We start from the raw sequence: 22,463 nt of genomic DNA, 5'->3' as shown, positions 1-22,463 counted from the left end.
CTTATGTCCTCCAGAATCAGGGTCTGAATGAAGCAAGTTTGGGCAAGAAAACAGTATAAAAGTAACTGGAGTTAATAATTCCTTTCATTTAGCTTAAGAACAGTTCATCCAGTTTCTTCAGGGTCATAAAACCAACTCCTAAGCCAGCTGAACTTGGTGGCAAAACGCCCAGTGATGGTACATGGTACCACATTAGATCCTGCGTCTTCTTTCACTCACCTAACCAAATCTACAGACTTATAAGAAGCAAAGAGAGAGTTTCCAAACCAAAGCCATTATTGCCCAAAGCAACGAGGATACTTAGTGATAAGCCACAGTGCTGTGGCCAACTGGTAGAAAAAAGCAGGAGGGCTGGGCGGTCAGGCTAGGCCACCGGAGCCTTGCATTAAACCCCCCGCTCTGCCACCAGATTTCTCGAGCAAACTACACAAGGCAAAGCTCCACTCCTGCACACTCTGTCACTCAGGGAAATCTCAGCCTTACGTTAAGCACTGTGATCCCCTACAAAACCAATTGGAGGAACAAGGGGCTTATGGCTGGGGACCACAGAAACCAACAAGCTGAGTGGGGCATTGCTTAAACTAGCTGGTGGGAAATACTGAGTCTAGGCACAGGTTTACTCCAAAAGGAGTTAAACGTGTTGTGATGGCAAGAGGGAGGTGTTTATCCCTGCTTAATGCTCTTACCGTGAATACTCTCCTAATGTTAGGCACCCTTTCGAAGGAGAGAAAAAGAAGAGAAATGACAGACAGCCCTGGGTTATGACCTTTCTCTGGCTAGGCTTTTTCTCCCGCTCTGCTGCCAAAACATATGCTGAAGCCCTCTGTGTTTAACTACTAAGCTCTTTGGCACTTCATGGTGAATGGTTTTCTCTCTTTCTTACTTCAGTGGGCCTCCACTTCATAAGCAGTGAAATAGTCACTGGAACAGGGACTTGAATATGACTCTTCCACACCAGTTTCTAACTCCTCATCATGAAGTCAACATCTCAACATCTCTTCTTGGCTTAATGTATATGCAGTTTCTTTACGCAAACCATAATTCAGAGAGCTGTACAACTCACTGTACACTGTAACAGTCTGCTGGTGGTTGCCAGCTCCTAAAACACAGAAGCAGCAGCTGCAGGTACAATAGGGAGCTGAAGGTAGACCCCTGACCTCCCAGTCAGAGCCTTTGCCACTGGGTGATAACTGGACGTGCACACTGAGAATTATAAGACTTTGCTCAATTCTGCCTTTTGCAAAGCCTCACCTAAGTACCTTTACTGGCCTACCAACTTGGCAAGGGGAAAGCCATGTTTAAGAGTCCCCTGGCCCTTAACTGAGACCACCAAGCAGCTCTGTGTTACCAGGAGATGGAGGCCCACTAGAAAAAAAACCACATGCAAGCCTGGGACAACACTGGCAGAAAAATATAGTCTGAGGGAACCGGGGGGAAAGCTGAACAAGTTTTCTGAGGATTTCAGTAGCGCCTGAAGATTCAGTGCAGTGCTCAGAGTTTTCTGTTGGATTTAACATTTAGTTCCAGCTGATGGTTTGAACAGTGACCTGGTTGTTGAAGGTACAAAATAAGGTTTTTGAAGGCGATGAGACCTCAGTTTGCAGGCTGGTGCTGTGTTCCTTCTATAGATGGCACTGTAACTTACCAAATGCTTTGCTTCCCTGCCCATAATTTTTCTGATGCTATCAGCATTATGCCATCTTAAAAAAGCACACTGAAGGTAAAAAACCCTCAAAACTATCAGTGACATTGAGATGCACCTCAAATCACAAGTGTGATTTCTGGTCTCAAGAGCATTATACAGGGTCTGGTCAAAAAGCACCCTAGTTCAGTGTCCAGCCTCTGTGAACAGCCAACAGCGTGACCTTGGGGGAGCATATAAGAGGAGACAAAACATACAGTGGTGTGCCCTTACATGCTGTACCAGCTTACAAGGAGCTGGATGGATGCCATACAGGCAGATGTGGTATCTTTACATCTAATACCCCTTGACAGATTTTTCTTCAGTGAATTTCTTCAATTGCTTTTGCACCCATATAAAGTTCAAACATCCACAGCAAACCAGATGGTCCTGGTTGAAACATAACTTATGACTTTTTTCGAGTGAACATAAACCCAAATGCATTGTAAGACATTTGAAGTAATTAATGTGCAAATGATTATCATTAAGAGCAGGAGCTAACTAAAACCAACTGCTTACACATGACAAGTCATACATGGTTTCCTCCATTATCTTTCTCTTTGCACATAACTTCTTCATGATCAGGAGACTCTTCTGTCTTAACAATGCCATGTATAAATGGCACTGTCAGCATCCTTAGCGCTCATTGGTAGTTTAGCAAACACCATTCTCAGTAACACCAGGGCCAATACACCAGTTCACTTAACTCTGTAACCACAACACATTTCTAAAAATATCATTGCAAGAAAACACCTTCCATAAAAAGGTTCGTTCATCAAATTTACAGGAGTATCAACAAATCACTTTTTGATTCACAGAGTCAAAACCCTTCATGAAATCCACACAGACAGCCCAACAGCCTGGCTTCTCCTCAGGGTGTAGAGCTCACATTACAGCAGTGGGCTTTCTAAGTATTACAGCTAGAGAGCTACCACAGCACCCCTGAAAGCAAAAAGTAGCAGGTAGTTACACACGTCCTAGATCCTACAAATCTGACACACCAAGAAAAACACACCATTCCTTTTTAAACTGTAATGAAAGGTATATTTCTACATAATGCAGCTTTCAGTTGCACCCCCAAAATTTTATGTTCTTTCTTCAGTAACCTCAATATATATGTATTAAAAAGTTTTGAAAGCAATATCAATATTCTGTTTCAAATCCCAGGTACAACTTTAGTTGCATATATAATTTTAAGATAAATTGTCATTATATACCTTCCTTTCCAACAATACTCCTGCTATAATCACCCAGAACTAGTAACTTGTAAATATCTATAAAAAAATTAATCCCTTTATCTTTCAGAAATTTACAGCAGTATTCTTCAAAAGTAAATACACAGATAGTAGAACGTATACAATAACTGAGCCAGATTTATGATTACGATTATAAAGAAATAGGCCACGGTTTATACCTGATAAGCACAGTGTATTTATTCTGTGGAGAGTGAAAGATTTATTATGTGTTTAAGAATTCATTTCCTTATTTTTGTGCATGTTTTCTGTAAAGGATGTGTTAACTGTGTTATGTTCATTTGAGAACTTAAACGGGTTTGGAAAGTCAGTCCTAATTTTCGCAATCACTCACCATGTTATAAACTAAGGATATCTGTTGATGTAAACATCTCCCTCTGTACTTGTGAACAGTGTTTCTGTAAGAAGAAATCAGTCAGAAGATGGCTTTTGCATTATCACAAGCTTTCAAATGCAGAATGTTCCAATAAAGCCATTTCAATTCGGGCATTGAGGGCCAGAAGTTTAAGAGGGGGATAAGCAGTGGATGCTGGAAGTTAGGATGTGCTGCTCTCCCCACTGTATTGCCTCCTTTCTCGGATGGGCTGCAAAACCCTGATCTCTCTCTCTCTCTCTGGGTTTCACAGTCTTGAGCATTGAAAAATACAAATGTATTCAGAAAATCTATGTGCTCTTGCCAAGTTCACAAGGGGGATGCAGCAGAATTAGTAAAACAACAACACAGGTCCATATCCTACATATTGAAAAGCAAACTTTCTCCCTCCCTCACAGCTCCTTCTCACCTGCCCAAGGGCTGAAGAGTTTCTTGACATCTTATTCTTTCCCCTGCATTGCTCCTGGAGGCCCCAGCACTTTCAAGCCCTCAGAAAACAAGAGCCGAACAGTCTTTGCAATAAAGCAGCCGTAAGAACTGGCAGGTTTAATGGAGCATATGTACAGCTCTTACACTTCTCCACAGCACAGCACCTCCAGCATGTGCACATGCACACCATGACGGTTTCCAGCTGGGTTCTCCTATGCTGTGAGTGCCTTCTGCCACTTTCAGTGCTCTCTACTCAACTCTTCCACAGTGTTTCAGCAGCTGAAGAAATTAACTGCTCTACAAACCAGAAGGGAAGACTGTAGCAACCTGGTGATGCTGGGTCATACCCACAGATTGCCATAGCACATGCCTTGAAGAACCATTGTTTCTCTAAATGTCATGCTCTCCACACACGAGCCTCCATTTTCCTTGCTGAAGTGCCCCCCTCCTCTAGGTTTAGATCGTGAATGCTACCTCAAAATAAAAAGGAGAGCATTTCATGTTACAAGAGCTCCCACAGCTGATAGCCCAGTCACCCTGCACTGCTGGAAAATCTTCCACTCTGTAGAACCACTTGCACGACTTCCCTTACTCACTGGGATGAAGATCGCACAGGTCTTGATTGCCAACAAGGTTTGAGAGTCTTTATTCCTGACAGGCTCATGATTTCTCATTTTCACTGAGGCATGTAAGAAGCCGACCAGTCTCACAAGGTGCTCCAGAGACTGATCATCCCTTCCTGCACAACAATCTTTGCTACGTTCTCGTTGCAAAGTGGTCTATAAAGAGAAGGATTTGCAATGAAGCTTGAGTGAAAAGTCTGGAAGTAGTGCACAGACACAAGTTTGGCATATTCTAATTCAGCACTGAAAACTGATTAAAATACTCATTTTCAGAGAAACATCATTCCACAAACTGTCTAAAGTTAACTGGAGGCCCCTTGTCCCTTAGAAAAGCTTGATGCTGAACTGAAGTTTGCCAAATGATGAATTACTCTAGCATTCCCTGTGCTGTCTGACCTGAACTTAGAGCTATGACTTCTAAAAGGTTTTCTTAATGCTAGCACTCCAATGTCTTAGAGACATGCCATCATTTTGATCTTTTGCTGACCTACTAGCATGCTAAGCAAACATGGTGTCACTGGTGTCTTAGGACTGGAATTTTTGAAGGCATGGATGGGACTTAGGTGCGTGATCCCATTAATTTTGATGAGATTTGAGCATCTAAATCCTTTAACGTCTTATGAAAATCCCTATCCAGTTTCCTGGGTGTGGGTCATCAATACAGTGAGGACATATTCAACGAATACTATATTTCAAGAAGACAAACCACTCAGTAAATATGACCCTTTTGATAAGCAATGATTAATGAAAAAATGTAGACATACTCCAAAATGCTGGCTTGGATCGGCTACAGGTATGACAGTTCTGCAACTGATGAATTGCCTGTCTTTTCCTCTGGCTAGATCAGGAGCTCTTGTGATAGGCAGTCCCACCAGCAGCCAAAAAGTGCCAGAGAATAAGATTCAATAGGTATTGGCAATCATTTCAGTAACATGGATTATCAACTCCCAGAAAGTATTTTCCGGTCTCTTGAGTGATCAGATGAGGTTTTCTTGACCTTTGGGCTTCTTTTGGAGGCCCACGGAGGAGCACTGGGACCTCTAAACTGGGAAAAACTCCAGACACTTTTGCTGGCCAGACAGAAAGACGTAATTAAAAAAGTAATAATAAGAGAAAGTTATGAAAATAACTTTAAAGGGATTTTTTTCCCCAATTTTGCTATTTTAAGGGCTGCGCTCATGAACTTTTTTGGCTGTACACTCAATAGCAGTGATTTCTTGGCAATCTCATTAGCTCCACTTTCGTATGGGTGGGCAGCTCTCATATAATAAATCATTTAGCAGTTCAGACAGTGATACAACTAAGTGTAATATCCATCTTTTGCCTGACAGTTTGTCAACATGGACTATGGTCCAACAGCCAGACCTACGTCACCACATCCAGTCCTAAAGCAGGCTAGAAGAGAGCCAACTCTGCTCCAAAATGTGCTCCATGGTACTTGGGCTTGAGCAAATAAGCCCAGCGTGCTAAGCCAGGGTCAGTGGTACAGTAATGGCATTACTGGTTTGGAGCTGGCTCACATCTGACCAACTGGGAGCAGAATGAACTTATGTCTGTGTTCAAAAGAGTAGAGTGAAAAGCTTACGTGAACCCTTCCAGCCCTGTGAGGTGTGGAAGGCCCTGCTGGACCTCTTGCAGGATAGGGCCTTCTACTTCAGAAAAGTTCCCAGGGATTTCACTGAAGTCAGGTTTGATCCCCAAGAGGTCCAGAAGACAGCAGAGGAAGCAATTATCTAGGAGCACTGAAAGGTTATAGGAAGGTCCAACAAATATTCATAGTACTGCTTGTTTCTTTAATACCTAAATGTCCCACACACATTAAGAAGCATTCTGTATCTGTGGTCACACTTAGATTAACATTTTCTGCCGTCAGTAGCTCCAGTGAATGAGTTTTCAGCTGGTGTGTGTGTGTAAGTGGTGAAATAATATTACTAAGACATATCAGCCTGTTGGTACTTGCAGTTTAGGGAATTACAAGAAAGGTTGCTATCTGGGGAGATGTCCACAGCTCCTCCTAACTCGCAGTAGCAATTTAGGCGGGGTTGCAAATAGTACTCCATCCTTTGAAATGGTGGGTGGAACAAAATAAAGAAAACATCATAGCCTTCATTTTGAGTTTGGACTGATGGCTGATTTTGACACCCTGACTCTTATGAATGTGTGACCATCCATGTCTGTGATGGCATGACGGATGCCGTCTGTCCCAGAAATGGTACCTGTTGCACCAAAGCACCTCCACAGGCTTTGATGGATGTCTCGTTCTGCAAGGATTGTCAGGCCACAGGAGATGACTGAGCAAGAGAGCCTGCCTTCAGGGAATTAACTCACCTATATCTTACACTACACTGCTTTCTCTTGCTTCCAGTTGAACACAATCCTCTGCTAAATATTGTCCTTTAGAAATTCAATACATGGGAGAAAAAAACCCTCTAATATTCCTGTGTCATGGAACTAAATTATAATGTCGCTAAATAAGATATATTTCTGTCCTACTACATGAAGTCAGTCTTTTTTCTGTTTGTTTTTTTTGCTTGTTTTCTGCCCCTGCTTCTTTTTTCCTTTCCATTTTCCACTTTTGGCTGCCTATTTCCTTATCTTAAGTAAATGTATGTGACAATTCACTGTGAACCAGCTAATACCCCAAACAAATTTGGATGCAACCCAGTGTTAATTCCAGATACAGGTTTTCCCTTTTGATCTGCTCCACAGGGATAGTTACTAAGAAAAGAAAAGGGAAGATATCGTTCACCAGTTCTTTCTGGATGGTGCAAGTCACTGCTAAAATTAAAGGCTGAATGTGATGTGGCTTTTCCCAGATTTCTCAAATTTTCACAAGCAGCTACCTAGCAAATAGCTGTTCTAACATCAGTGAGAGGGGTTTTTGCTATTCCTTTTGCACGTTTGATAAAAACAACGTGTTTTGGTGAATTACATGGTTATGCCACCGCAACACAAAGTTTGTTATACACCAATAAAATTAATATCAGGACCCAGGAATTTAATTTGGAAGCTAGGGCTTGGTTTCCAAATCACCTTTTTTCCACATACAGTTTTTGATTTTCATCCCATTTGACACCAGTTTGGCAAAAGTTTCTAACTGCTTTCATTGCATGCTGTCTCATACACAACAGCCCCTCTCTTCCCCCCAGATACCACAACTGTGTAGCACTCGTTTGAAGCTACGGCTTCCTGCAAAGATTTGCAGACTGCTGAACAACCTGCTCTGGCTACTTACCTTTTCATGTACGGAGCCTAGGCAGACTCAGCTGCACTTACTGAACTTGCAGCTGGTATGGGCTCTCTGAGCATGTTTGCTGCCTTAAAAGAGCCCTTTCCTAGACGATGGCACTATGAAAGGGGTGTTGAGGAACATCTCCCTGAGGGTACTAAAACCCCTCTACCATGCTGCTCACTGAAAAAATCTTGAGTAACTCTGTGTGCTCGAAAATTTACTCAGGATGGTGAAATGGGCTAAGATGTATACTGGGTGGGTGGCAGCAGGGGAAGATGCAGCATTTAAATGAGCAGAGTGCAAAATCAGCTGGAAGATTATTGCAGATACATACTGGAAGTGGAGATTCCTGCTCCAGATCAGACTGTGTTTGGAAGAACACCCCCCTTCCACTTCCAGTCTTTAATGAAGTAGATTGAAAGAAAGTAGCCGTAAAGCAGTCAAAATCACAAGAAAACTCAAGGGAAATACTGTTTTGTCCTTCTGTGCCACTTCCAGCTCAGCGGAGAAGCAAAGGCTGTTGCTCGTTTTTGCATTAAGGAAACCGGGCGTCACATCAGTAGGTACACAAACCTATGAGCACCAGCTCCTCACCAATGTGCTTTTGTTTTAATGGGCTAAAAAGATCCTTGATAACAGCTGGTGAAAGGCCCATTGTCCTGCCACATCCTTTTCCCGACTTGACCTGTCAAGAGAGCAGAACTACGCAGCTCTGGGAGTGGAGAGCGGGGTGGGAGAGCCACGCTTTCCTTCAGAGTCCTCTTTCAGTTGTTGGTGTGTGCATGTGGTCATTTTCCTTTCACAATATGGTATGTATTTTATGGGAGTCCCTAGAAAGAACATGTACGGACCTGGAGCTTGCTGCGCTTGGTAGCTACGAACACAGAATGAAAGGATGCTCCCTGGCCTGATGGGTTCACTGGTTTTGTGCTCAGGTTTATTCTTTCCTTTACCTTGGTACCTCTTTATTTTGGGTTGCTTTACCTTTCACCACTCCGCCTCTTCTTTTTTATAGAATTGCTTTTCAGTCAACCCAATTTATGTCTTTTTAACCTTGTGTAACTCAGTGTCACTTACTTGTGATATTTCTTCTTTCACTGTCCTTCTTTCTGCTTTTTTTTCCCAGTGGTTTTCATGGTTTATATTTGTTGTGTTGTCCCTCCACTATGTATGAACAAGAGGAAGGGAGAAGTACCTGAGACAGAAGAGACAGAGAATGGGGTTGAAAGACAGGAGACTATGGCAGGCTGGTGGAGAAAAGAAGGATGCTCGTTAAAGAGGAGGCTGGATATAGGCATTTCCTATACCAGAGGAAAGGCAAGTCTTGATGAGAACAATATAAAGAAGGAAGGAAGTGGTTGTTTGGGTGAGTGGGAGAATTGACCATGGCTGCAGATGAAAGGAGAAGCTGGGCCAGGCTCTGTGCAATCAGCAGAGCTATCAGCCTGGGATCTGGAGGCCTCCAGGAGAGGCAGAACCAAGTGTCAAAGCCAGAAAGGAGGGCTGGGCAGGGAAAAACCCACACCTAAAAGCATAACAGCACACTAAACACAGAGATACTGATCAGGGATTTGTTACACAGGGAACAGAGAAGATGGTGAAGACCCCCAAGACTGTGCTTTGTAAATGACGTTGAATATTTACAGGCATTTATGTACGTGATCTCTCATTTTGAATCACCTGCACTCTGATTCATTAGGCTTATAGCTAAATAGCAACATGTGTAGTAAGTAGTATATCAGATCCCAGACAGTTAACAGCTTTTAAAATCTAAAAATTTAATTAAATGCAAAGACAGGCAAATAGGAAAACATCAAATGGTGCTCAGCTACCAGGTGACAATTGGATGTACTAGCTTTCAAAAATCAATATAAAATTCCAAAATAGAGAAAAAACTGCTTCACAAAAGGGCTTCACACTCTCCCAGGACAGGGTGAGAAGGGATAATACTGCTTTTCTCCAAGGAAAGAGCAAATTTGAATGATCCATCCTCTCCTGTAATTCCCAGAATGACACAGAACATCGATGCCAAGCCTGACAATATGTTGCTGAGTGAGTGGTAGCAGAGAGAAAGTGACTGTGATAGAAGACAGCATGGCCGGGATAAACAAACAGGTGCTGTCAGCCAAATGCTGAACACTGCAAATGCACCACAGCAGATGCCCTGATTAAATAAAATGTGAAGTCACAACATTTGTTTGAGTGATTGAAAAAAATCAACATGCTCTCATGATCACAGATTCATTGATTTTTCGTGAGAATTGAAAATAACTAAAGCTCTGGCGTTACTTTTCTTTTAGCTTGTAAGTTTTAAAAAAGTAAATTAAAAAAACTCTTGAATGGGAACAGTCTTCCTTTGAGTAATTTTTCAAAATCAGGGTTTTTCTGTCTCTTGCTTCTGAGTGGATATCTTTACCAGCCTGCTCTCAAAGACAGGCTGCATGCCATGGAGAGTTGAACTGACTTTGAATCTAGTTTTGTCAAGGAAGAAAATGCTAAACTTCTAGTAAAGATCTCTTTCACCACCCTCCTCTGCCTTGACAGATGCTGCTGTAAGGGCTCTTCTCATCCGCTCACTCAGCTCACCTCTCCGTTCACCCTTTCACACATGACAAGCTGTGAAAGTGCACAACCTGCCTTCAGGAGTCAGTAAAAAATCTCCAAATACTCTCCAGCAGGATTAATACCTGTTGAGAGGTATTAATACCAAGGATGCTTTATGCCAGGCCTGTCCAACTCCCGCACCATCACCAGGCAGCCACGCTGCTCTTTGCAACGGTGTGAGTCCTGTGATGGCTCAGAGGCTGCATCTCTGAGCAGCTCTGAAATAACCTAGAGGTTATCCAGAGCTGTGCTGGATGTGCCTACCCATTTTATACTCTAGAGAATGAAGGAATTCCAAACAGAATTTTTACAATAAATACCATACGGCCTCAAGTTCTCTGTGTGACATTCAGTGGTTTGTTAAAGGGACAAAAAGGACAAGCAAACCAATGAAATGTATAAAAGTCCTTGAGCAAACAACAGAGGAGATATTTAGCCAGAGCAGTCTACTTATGGCTCAGCTCAGATTCCTCCGAAATCTGGCCCAGGATTGTGCAACACCCCCCAACTATGACCATTATGGTCTGGGGGAAAAAGAAGCTCTGCTCAGAGAATGTCAGCCAGGACTGACAGATTGCAGAGGAGATAAGGAGGCAGAAAAGCCCTGGTGCTAGCAGGATAACTTCCCTTCCTAACCAGCCCAGGGACCTTAGTGGTTTAAGGCACATTTATAAAAGCTCACAAAGAAAAGGTTAATAAGCCAGGTAAAATAGAATAGAAACAGGAGATCCTCGGCTGTTTCACCCATTTGCTTCTTGTGCAGAAGTTTTTTTGTAAAAGTAATTGTTTCCAAATGGAGGGTACCCATGTTACTAGAAGCACATCGTGTCAGATCTACTTTGAAGAAAAAGGTTTATTGTCAGGCTAATACAACCAGAAAAAGGAGCAAGAGCACTAAGATGCCATCTAGGAGTAGTTTTGCTCGGAACTCGGTCTTGACCACCACCACTTGTTCCTTCAGGGAGAGACATGATGGCGGCAGAAGCTGTCCAGGACACAGCTTCCTTGATGCAAGCTGTTCATTGCAGCCGTGGGATAAGAACAGGCCTGGCCACAACACCAGTCAGGCCTTATTAACCCCCCGCTCTTGCTATTCAAGAGGCTTAAAGATTTTAGGTGTTATGTTGAAGACAAAAAGGAACAGGAGATTTCCTCTTCCCAGCGGAGAAAACTAAATTGGGTAGAAGACCAACCGGTTAACACAAGCTGAACCCTCACTCTACCTGAAAGTGTATCTTCTTGAAAGCTTCCACTTTTCCTTTTGTGCATAGCAGCAGAGAGATCCCTGACAACCAGAGAAGACCCCCTTTCTCTGCTTCTACCTTCTCCTGTAACCACCATATTACACATTTTTCCACAATTACTTTACTTGCGCATAGGCACAGTCTGCTTTTGGGAAGGGTGACTGTACCTGGACAAAGATATGCAGCTTGACACTGATACCTGCACTTCCATAGGTTTTCCCCTGTCTAATAAGTACAGATGCAAGCTTGTTGCAGGCGATAAGGACTGCTGAGGTGCTAGCTTGACGGGAAAGAAAAACAGAGAAGCTAAACTGAAGCATTTGTTTTAAAACAAGACTTTTGCAAAGAGCTACAAGAAAAATTCTCCTATTCTGCTGCTGTTACAAATTCCATCGCTATGTTTCTGGTAATGTTTCTGATCAGGAGCAGCAGAGTGACCTCAGGAAAACCTTGCTGGAGTTTCTAACGTGCTCGTTTTCATACTCTGCCTCTTGTACCAGTTGCCAGGGCGGCTGCAATAGGGAAAAGAAAACCGTTGAAAAACCTATGACTGGTATTCAAGGGGCTTAGAGCAAGCCCTCCAACTCCCCAGGCAGATGGTGGTTTTAGAAAAAAAAGCAAGCTGGGCTGATGCTAGAAGTGTGTTTCCATGGGAACAGGGAGGTAGGGATGCTGCCTCGCACTTGACCGAATGGGAAGCAGGTCCAGGATTAGGATTAGGAAAGAAGTGGCCAGATTCCTGCTGCCATTCAGGGTGTCTTTTACACTCCTAAATACATGTCAGGGCTCTTAAAAGGCTGCACTAGCTCTACATCCACATGTCTCTGTGTGGATTTAATAAATTTTAAAAGTTCTGTATGCTTGAACGTAAGTGTGCGAATAGGAGTGTGTGTAAGAGTGTGTATAAGAGCACGCTGCCTTTAGTGAGCCATGAAAACTGACTGTATAAATGAGAAATGAATGTCCACCTCTCAGTTTAAGACAAGGTATGTGGTGGTGGTCTCTTTCTCAAACGGATGATCTGTGTGGTATGATGCTTACCTTAGCCTATTCCAGCTCTTCATGTTCTCTGAGAGGTGATGTTGAGATCACCAGACAGCAAAATCATACATTTGATATTGCATGGTAATAAAAAAAAGAGGTAGGATAATTCTTTTAAATTGTTAGTCTTTCACAGCCCCAGGAGAATAAATGTAATTGATGTCCAATATACATCAGTGTTATTTAAATATTACAAGAATCAGAAAATAGTTTGTGTTAACATAGGTATTTCAAAACACACTTATTAATTCTCTTTAAATTTTTGAGATTAGGTTACCATTCATCTAGTTTTTGTTCAGTTGCAGCTCTCAGAAAAATCCCTATAAACCTTATCTCCTGTTTTTAGGTCCTTTGTTACTCCAGCAAATCTGAAACAATAAACAAAGACCAAAACAAAATGTAGAGAACAATAAAGACAAAATCCTAGAATGGAAATAGAGTTAACTGTATGCATTTTCCTGATATATTTATATTTGAAGAGTTAGCATTTTTTTCTTTGACTAATTTATAACAATAAACAAGATTCAAAATCCCAACTTTTGAATTGAGGTGAATTCAGGCCTAAAATAAGGGAATGGTGAGAAGTAGATCCTACAGTTTACTCCTCGTCAAAATTTGTTGACAATTATCGCCAGCTGAAAATGTGGCCAGCAATGACCTCTCTCAAAAAACCCCTTAGCAGTAGAGGTTAACGTTCACATACCTGTGTTTCCAGCACACAGGTATCTTTCTATGCTTGCACAAGTGTAAACAAGAAGCTTTGGCTCATCTTTCCAACACTTATGCGTGGAGATTTTTAGGATTTGGCTTCAAAAAGGCCTTGTGAAAAATTTTTCTCCCCTGCTTCTAAAAACTGCTATGCTTAACCTTAGCCTAAAGAGCATTTGTTTGAGCTAGGACTATTCACACGACGCAAGGTAGGCGTGCAAGTCTCTGCAGGCCAGAGTTTGTTTTCTTCCTCTGCATAAAGAGAAACAAAACAAAACAAAAAAGAGTATTCACACACGGTCTGTTTTAAGCACACCTCGATGCCCACTTCGCCTTTGTAAAAAGAAGAATGCTGTCAGGCACCGTGCTGACCCTCAGGCATTCTTGCAAGGCCACTCTCACCCCTTAGCCAGAGAAGGAGATGCCTGCAGGGAGGGCAGAGGCACCTGCGGGTGCTCCGCTCCTGGGGCGGGACCCCCACGGCCCCCAGGCGGGTGGGTGAGGGTCTGCGTGGGGGAGCAAAGCCTTTTCCCGCCGCAGGGGGCTGGAGGCTCTCAGGTGCTTCGAGCAACGCCATTAATTAATCAGGTCTTCAAGGCAACAGCCGCAACGAGCAGCTCGCTGCTTGCGCGGGTGGCTCGGTGCCCTCCAGGAGCTGCGGGCGGCGAGGATCGGCCGCCCCGCCAAAGGCGGGGGTGTCTTGCCATCGTCCCCTCGGCCGCGGGGGGGTCCCCGCCCCCCGGTCGCAGCGCCGCCCGCCATGCGATGCTGGCGGCGGCGGCGGGGGGGCGGCGGCGCGGGCATTTGCATGGGCTGAAGGCAAAGCGGCTTCGCCCGTCTGTTTTATTTTTAGCTGGCAGCTCCGGGCAGCGCAGCTCCGCTCTGCCGGCGGGGCGGGCGGGGCGGCGCGGCGCGGCAGGCGAGGGAGGACCGACCGACCGAGCCGGCAGACGGGGCACCGGCGGAGAGAGGTTACCGCAGGCAGGCGGGCTGCAGCCAGCTGGGCTGCAGAGCGCCGCCGCCCCCGGCCCCCGCCCCGGCGGTTGAGGGAGAGGCAGGCAGCGGCCTCCGGCGTCCCCCCGCTGCGGCCGCGGCTCTCCTCGGGCTGGCGGCTCGGTGCCCGGCTGCTCCCCCGCCGGCTCCCCCGCCGCAGCCGCGGCGCGCCGGGGCCCTGCAGATGGCCAGTCCCGGGCTGGAGCTGGGGGGCGTTCAGCCTCCTCCCGACCCCCCCCAGCCCGAGCTGGCTTTCACCGAGGCTCAGAAGTGGATCGAGGTAAGACCGCGGGATGGCAGGGGTGCGGGCGCCTGAGCTCCAGCGGGGACGACCCGGTGTCCCGTGTCCCCCCCCGCGGGGACTGTAGGCATTTTATTCCACGCCGAGCTCTGGCCCGGCCCCCCCCGCCGCCCTCCCCCGCTTTGCTCGCTGCGGGGAAAGCAGCCGGGGCCGGCCGAGCCGCGGCTCAGCCCCCGCGCAGCGTGCGCGCCTTTGGGGGGGGCCTGTCCCCCCCCGCGCGTCTCTTCCAAACTTAATCTCTTAAGCGCATTTCCCCTCCCCGCCCCCGGGGTTGGGATGAACGGGGCGGCTGTAAACAGGAGCCGCGCAGGTGCGCGGAGCCGCGGAGTGGGCGCGGACGTGTCCCTTAGCGGGGGTCCCGGGGGCGGCGAGGTTCCCCCCCCCCGCGCCGTGCTGGGGAAACCTCCGGCCCTGCGCCCGCCCGTCCGGCTCGCCGCGGCCGCGCAGGTAACGCTCCGCAGTGCGCGGAGAAGCGGGCCGGGCCAGGTCGGGTCAGGTCAGCAGCGCTGCGGGGGACGGGGGGTTGTGGGTGGGCGCGCAGAGGGGGCCTGGGGCAGCGCGTCCCGCGGGAGAGCTCCTCTGCGGCCCCTTCTCCCATCGCCCAGCCGAGCCAAGGAGAGACGTTCAGCCTGGCCCTTCGGGCAGGGCAGAAAAATAGATCTGCTTGCTGTGAGCTCGTGCCGTAAAATGCAGAGACAGGCAGGTGGCGGGTGAAATTTAATAGTTAAATATTTTGGCACGTAACAATAGAGACACTTTAAATAGCTCTTCTTCTGATTGCCGGTACGCAGAACACCCATGAAGGTGGTATAAACCCAGATACCAGGGTAACAGCTCCCTTCAGCTGCAGGCTTTGAATCTAATCTGCAGCTTTTAGTAAGCCTCAGTGGATTCTGTTTTCCGACAGTGGTTAGGCAAATTGTTGTTAGAATTGTTGTGACTTTGAGATTCCCTGAAGCCCTGGGAATTTCAGACTGTAATGGTTCACTCCGGTATCAGCCGGAAAGGTAGTGCTGTGTCAGACTTCAGGGAATTGGCACTGACACAGTAAGCCGGTGTAGTCTGGTGTAGGACCAGAGGCAGAGGAACAATGAGGAAGTGAAAAGAAGGGCTTTTGTGCCAAGGAAAGGTGAATATGCAGCCTGGAAGAGGAAAAGTGAAGTGCATGTAAACACCGGTTGCCTTGGGGAGATGAATATGGCGGTTTCTATATAGCCTTCTTTATAATCGAGGACCAAGAGAGAGACACATGACTCCGTCATACATACGGTACATAAAATACCTTGTGACCGTGAGTTCTCCTGACTGCTAATGAAGCCAAGACCTCAATGGCGAAGCAATTCTTCGTAGGTAACGAAGCTGCCAGCAGTTACTCCAGGCATGATAATAATTAAGGGACTACAAATCTTCCTGTATAAGAGCAGAAACTTTGTGGGTCAGGTGGAAACTTCCCTCTTGGGCAGTTTATCCCACAGTTCGCTGTAATGGGAAGTCTTGTGCCCGTTCTTGTGCGACCCAGGGCCTGGTGAGCAGAGCAGAAGGGCTCTTAACTCCTTGTGTCCTCTGTGCAGGCCCAAGGGGTCCATGTGTACAAAGGAAGCTGTCTATAACTTCTTGTACTTTTTTAATCTGCTTGATGCATGAATGACAAAGCTGTAATGGCTGTTACTGTTGCCACTGTCCTCTTGCCTGAGGGACTGTGTCAGGAGCCTGGAGCATTGCCATGGCTGTGGTGCCTTTCCAGCAACGCCCAGAGTTGATGCTCCTACTCAGAGAAAGGAGGAAGAAGCTGTCAGTGAAGCAAATGTGGCTTAATTTGCCTAACACATTATATTTCCTTTTGATCCCAGTTTGGCTTAAGCTCTGGAGCATGAGGGTTATTATCTCTTCGAAAAATCTGGTCAGCGTTCACTGTTCTAAATCTGGATGATTTGGACTGAGCGAATTATGCAGAACTGGACACATTAGTCCAAAGTTGTTGAAAAGCAGTGTCAATCTTAAATAAAATAAAAAATTGAGGCATGTTATAGGTATCAACATTCAGTGTGCCAAGCCCTATTGATTTGGGTGAAGACCAGAAATGGGGGTCATGCTGTGTCTGGCTACTAGATCCATCTGCTTCAGCTGGCTCTGTAATCGTCTCTCACCAATTTATTCTTTGGCCTAGAGATGTTAGCAAATGTCCAGTGTGTTGTGTCTTCCAGCTTGCTTCTGACCATTTAAAATGACATCTCTCTCGAAAATAAAAGAAACCATTATTGTTGCAAGCAGGGCTGGTGGACCTCCCTAGTATGGAGAAGACAGGCTAGTGAGGATGTTAGTGGTGTGAGACAGCTTAAAACCTGTCTTAGGCTGTAAAATAGTGCCACGCCAGGAAATTAAAGCAGAAGTGAAAGCTCTTGAGCTTACCGAGCATTTTTATTTCTAACGATTAAGTTGTGTGACTTGCTAGTTGGATTCTCATCTGGTTTAAATCCTCGTGTGAGCGCTGTCACCATTGTGTAGCGCTGACAGGAATCCACCCTGTGGTCTGTGGTGCATTTCTCCTCTGGTGGGGCTGGAAAGGGAGGCTGTCCTCTTTTTACAGATGGGGAGCCAAGACATGAAGTGATGAATGTCTGGATCTGCGAGGATTGAGGTACTTCCCTTGCTCCAGTCCAGAGGTCTTATCTTTACTCGTTGGGTCTGTGACCTTTCACCAGAGCAGGTCTTCTGGGTGCCAGAAGTCGTCTTTTTCCTCTGCCGGCATTACTTTAATCTGGATGCTGCGGGATAGGGGAGTCTAAGTTGCAGTGAAGTTATTATTATGATCCTCATAATAATCCTCTTGTCTTTCCCTGGCACTCTGGAGCAATAGTGCTCAGGTGTTCACCTGAGTGGGAAAAAGGGCTGGAACTCTGACTTCTATAGCCAAGGCTGCTTATATATTTAACAGTTTGTGTTTTGTAAGAGAGTATTTTGAGCGATGATAGATTTGGTGTCATCTGTATGTTGCAGAATTTTGGAATTCTGCGGACTTTCCGCTTTGATCGCGAGTCACTTTGGGTAGGAAACTGGAGTTCAGCCTTGCTTAATTTTGCATAAATATCAACCATGCATCCCTCTGTGTTAACAGTAAACCAGTCCTATTATTTTAGTTTAGCTTGGCATGTGCTACTTAAGTGAAGAATGCCCTCTTAATGATAAAATGAACCATATTAGTAGCACTCAGAGGAATTAAAATAAAGGCACCAAATGAAAAACCCTGTGAGAGCGCTATAGCAATCTGCATTATTAAAGGTGTGGTATCTCATTTCAATTAACGCATCTCGGTTTCACTGAAAGAAAATATCAGCCTTGTAAAGCCTAGTGGGTTACTACAGCAAAATAACAAATCTAATTTAATCTAATGGCCTGTAATTTTAAAATGTCAAGGTTCCTTGTATGTGTGTTTAAACAAGAATAACTGATGGTTGAAGGAACATCTGTATAAACAGAGTTATTCTTGCCGTAAAGATTCATAAGAGAGTAATACAGTAATAAAGTCACATTTAATACCAGTGTAGCTCCTAAGGGTATTGTTATCTCCTCATCGCACCTCCTAGCCTTGCCTCATTGATATGCTGTCTCCTCATTGTTGAGACTTGGTTCAATTAGGGATGGCTTTTCTGTAGACTTACATGCCTTAGAAGCTTTGCCAGCTGATAAGAATGCTTCCTTTATAGTTGTATGGTGATAATAAACAAGTCATGTTTTTCTGTACCCTGTGGTCAGTGCTTGACTTTGCCATTCCCTCTAGATGTGTGTTGGCTAAAACCCATAAACTTCTAATAAGTCTGCTACTTTTCTCATATATGTTCCCCTTGAGAATTCCTTTGTTAAGGAGAAATTTGCCAGCCAGAGCGGGTTTGTTGGGGGTTTGTAGGTTATTTTCTTCTTTCCTTCTAGCGAAACACTTACCTGTGTTAGATTTCTGTATTGAAGGTGGCAGTTTTAAGCTGATAGCAGTGGTGCTGCTTCTAGAAGTGGTGGGGCCAGGTGTATTCCTTAGTGCTTCTGGATGTGTCGCATCACGTGGCACAACAGGCACACCACTTCTGCACCGCCATCTCTGTAAAAGAGTATGAGAGGCATAAAACCTGGGAAGTGACTCAGGCAAATAAACTTCATGTGACTGTCTTGTGCCAGGAGTCTGGAAACAAGGTTTCTTTAGGGGTGTCTCTCTCTTTTGTGGATGAAGTGTGAGAGAGCTGAGGCTTATGGTTCCCACTGCAAAAAACGTAACTTAAAAGGAGATGAAGGTAGTTCACTGGCAAAAATCTTTTCTAATTGGTGAAGGGTCTTGATTGGAATATCTGCTATAGGGCTCTTGAACTTGAAGAATACACAAGTTTGTTTATATGACCTTCAAAACGTGGTATGACATTTGAGGAACTTCAGAGATAAAGGTCTTTTGATGAAAAGTATTGGGTAAATTAACTGATTCACTGAGTGTACAAGTAACCTGTGCCCCACAGGAGTGTTTCTATTTCCAAATGTGTGTAGACATCTACCCTTCCTTTGCTGTGAAGCTGATTTTAACATCCTTGAATAGGGACTCTAGTTCCTCTGAACATTGATACAGTTCCTAGAACAGTGGTGCCTCTAGCCAGACTGGGACCTTCGGGTGCTACTGCAGTCCTGCCGTTATTTGTATAGGAATGGATCAAATCCAACAAACATTTTTTCCAGTGAGCAGTTCCAGAGAAGTCGGTCTGACTGCCTTATGAGAGTATTTGAATACAACCACTTAAGTGTAGAATGATGCACTAAGCTTTAAGACTGCATGGTTTTGTTAATCAAATATTGCAGGAGAGTTGTTGAATGAGCCTCCAAACAGTGCCTACAGTTCAAATTTCTCAGTGTTTAGCCTCCCTCTCTCCTTTCCTCTCTTTCTTCTGCTGGAAGAGTGTCTTACCTAAATACTTTACATAACGTGTTGGGAGTGAATTTATTAAAGTGAGCAAGTATATTCTCAGACTAGAAGAAAACTATGCAGATGGGTTAGACAAGTTGCCTGATTTGCGGACAAGGTAAAGTTAGGCCAGATGAATCCTTCCCACAGTGTCTATAAGGCAACCATGAAGAGTCAAAAGGTGTGTGGCTGGCTTCTGGTCCTAGATGGATGTGAATGCAGAATAACTTTACTGTGGTTATAGTGACTGGGCTTGGAGAGGAATTCTTCACTGCTATCTCTACATCTCCTCCTGGGCAGTGTTTAGGGACTGCAGGCAGGGCAGATGGGATGCTCTTCATTCTGGCTAAGTTAGTCATTCAGTGGAATGAAAATTACATTGATTTAAAGGGGGTGGAAGAACCTGCCCAAACTCTTTGACCCTGTCAGACTACCACCTTCTAGAATTTTTTTCCTCTCCCAGTTGCCTGGCAGCTGACCTCCTGTCCTGTATACATGGACCCAATTCCCTTGTCATGAGATCTGTTTAAGCTGTGTTACAAGTAGCACTTGGCACAGGGGTGAGAATAATCAGAACAACAATACTATTGATAAAGGGATAATGTCAGGAAATGCAGGACTGAGCTGTTAATTGTCTTAAAACTGAATTAATTTCTCCTTTCAGTACTAAAATTTTAAAATAGGTAAAAGATCTACCCTTAACACCAGAGTCTGGAATGCCATTATGCAATTGGTGATGAACATCAGTTAATGCAGCTATGTAACCTCATTGCACTTGTTTTGCTAGTGTTAACTACATTTTTTAATTTTTTTTTTTTTTAAGGCAAATATTGGTCCTCTAGAAAGGAAGGTGGGATCTTTCCCAAGTGTGGAGGATAAATAGCAGCTCAACACAGCAGAATTGTTTTCTAGCTTCTAAAATGTGTTGGCCAATCTGGGAAGTGTTGTTTCATGACAGGTTATAAAAACTGCAATATCTTTTGTTTGGAAAATCTACCAGTCTAGAAGCTTTTCGTCCATGGATGAATACTTCTGTGCATTGGCTCTCTGCAGACATCCCAACAAGAACAGTTTTGGAACAATCTTACAGAAAAAGCAAGATTTATAGGGGTGAAAGTGTCATCTAAAAGGGCAGCTGCGTAGGGGGAAGGTAGAACGTTTTGGCGTGCAGACGCTGAAGATGTAAGCTTTCCATCCTTCTCCTTCCAATATATCACTTAAAGAAGAAAGTGCTGTCTTTCCTTGCCCCACTCAGTCCCTTAGATCACAATGACTGCAACAGCTACTATGGCACCAATAACATAATGTCAAAATTGATAGCTGAAACTTCTAGGTATGTTAATTGCTGTCTTAGGTGAAAGGGCCGCAGTGCATGTCCTCAGGACAGCCTTGTAAGAATGTGCAGAACTGTAACGCGCCCCAGCTTAAAATGAAAAACAACCTGCCTGTTACTGCCTTTTATTTTATAAATAGAATAAATGTACCTGGGACAGGGTGGAGGGTGACTGCTGGGGCCGGAGCTGTGCTGGAAGGGACCTGGGAGGACCTGCAGGACAACAGGCTTGGCACCAGTCTGCAGTCTCCTGGCAGCAGGAGAGGTTAGTCCTTGGTGGTTATTCTGGAGCCGGTAGATGGATGGAAGTGGTTGTTTCCTTCTGCTTGGCACTTGCTAGGCCACACCTGAGATACCGCATCCAGCTTTGGGCCCCAGAGTGCAGGAGGGACGCCGGTAAGCTGGAGGGAGCTGGGCAGAGAGCCCCCGGGCTGGTTGGGGCTGGAGGACTTGTTCTGAGAGAGAGGGTGGTGGAGCTGGGCTTCTTCAGGAGAGGCGGCTTTGTGGGGACGTGGCAGCAGCCCCCCAGTACCTCTGGGCAGGTGTTTGAGAAGACAGAGCCAGGCACTTCACAGGGGTACGTGGCAGGACGGCGAGATACTTTCTATAATCTCAAATGGGGAAGGTTATCACTTGGCATAGGGAAAAGTTCATTCACCACAAGGCCAGTTGAGCATTGATGCAGGTTGCCCAGCAAGGCTGGCAGATCACCGCCCCTGGAAGGTTTTGTGCCTGACTGGACGAAGTTGGGAACAGCCTGGTCAGACCTGAGAGCTGCCCTTGCATGGAGCAGGAGGTTGGACTAGAGGCCCTCTGAGGTCCCTGCCAACCTGAATTATGCTGTGCATCTGTGACTTCTTGACAGTGGGTGAGTGAACCTCACTTAATTTTATTTTTAATGCTACATTATTGGTTGCTTACATTATTGTAGTGCTTAAGAGCCTGTTTACATGAACAAGACCCTTCTCTATACAAAAGCAAGACTCCTATGGCTTATGGCAGGCATTTTCAGGGTATGCTACTGAGTTTCCTTTGTAGAAACTCCTCCAGCCAGTGTAAAATGTGTTTGGCTTCTAATCTAACTTTTTTCTAAACCTGGTTTATTTTAGAAAACTGTAAATACGACTGATTTCCTTGGCTTGGTGAGATTTTTTTGTTGTTGTTGTTATCTAATTCATTGTGCACTGCTATAATTGACCAATAAGGAATTGAAATTACATCCCTTGCTTTTCATATCTTGAGAAGATGATGTGCAGGCTTAATTCTTGAGAACTTAGATGCTAAATCCTTGAGGAGTTCTTTGTTTGTGGTGTTAGTTGATTATAAGAATCCTCTACTTTGATAGTCACGCTGCTCAGTTCTAGTGTAACTTGCTACTGTTAACTAGGCTTTTTTATTGTATGTGTGTATATATAATGATTACTGCTAGTAATCCTTACCTTAGTAGAATGACTAGCTTAACAATAGAGTTAATAATAGAACTTGCATCTGATGTTAAAATTGACTTAAAATAGTCTAGTGACTTCTTGGTTGGTGAGGCAAGGAGAAAATCTGTTTCATTTGCCCATTTGAAGAGAAACCTTACTTTGCTGGTTTCTGCTGTTTTGAGGTCTCATGCCTAGTATCAAAGACAGGTTGATTTTGAAATCAACTTTGACAAGCTAAGATTTTGAAAAATAATACTGCTGTGCCTTCTTGGCTTTGGCATCATTGTC

The 22,463-nt window shown here is 44.8% G+C and overlaps 1 protein-coding gene across 5 annotated transcripts in view; it reads left to right on the top strand.

The window, feature by feature from the left end:
* The first annotated feature begins 14,018 nt into the window (after window positions 1-14,018).
* The window catches only part of LIMCH1 (LIM and calponin homology domains 1), a 181,726-nt gene continuing 173,281 nt past the window's right edge, over window positions 14,019-22,463 (top strand). Inside the window, exon 1 of one of the 5 annotated variants that reach the window (XM_052780170.1) lies at window positions 14,019-14,461. In XM_052780170.1, coding sequence (XP_052636130.1) covers window positions 14,366-14,461 — 96 coding nt within the window. In that variant the 5' untranslated portion in view covers window positions 14,019-14,365. The remainder of the gene's footprint in view (window positions 14,462-22,463) is intronic. The other 4 variants (XM_052780171.1, XM_052780172.1, XM_052780180.1 and 1 more) reach the window with 4 other exon arrangements.

This window comes from Harpia harpyja, chromosome 2 (genome assembly GCF_026419915.1).
Source record: "Harpia harpyja isolate bHarHar1 chromosome 2, bHarHar1 primary haplotype, whole genome shotgun sequence".
Taxonomy (NCBI): Eukaryota; Metazoa; Chordata; class Aves; order Accipitriformes; family Accipitridae; genus Harpia; species Harpia harpyja.
Note: the sequence above shows the minus strand (reverse complement) of the source record. Positions and strands in the feature narration are given on the sequence as shown.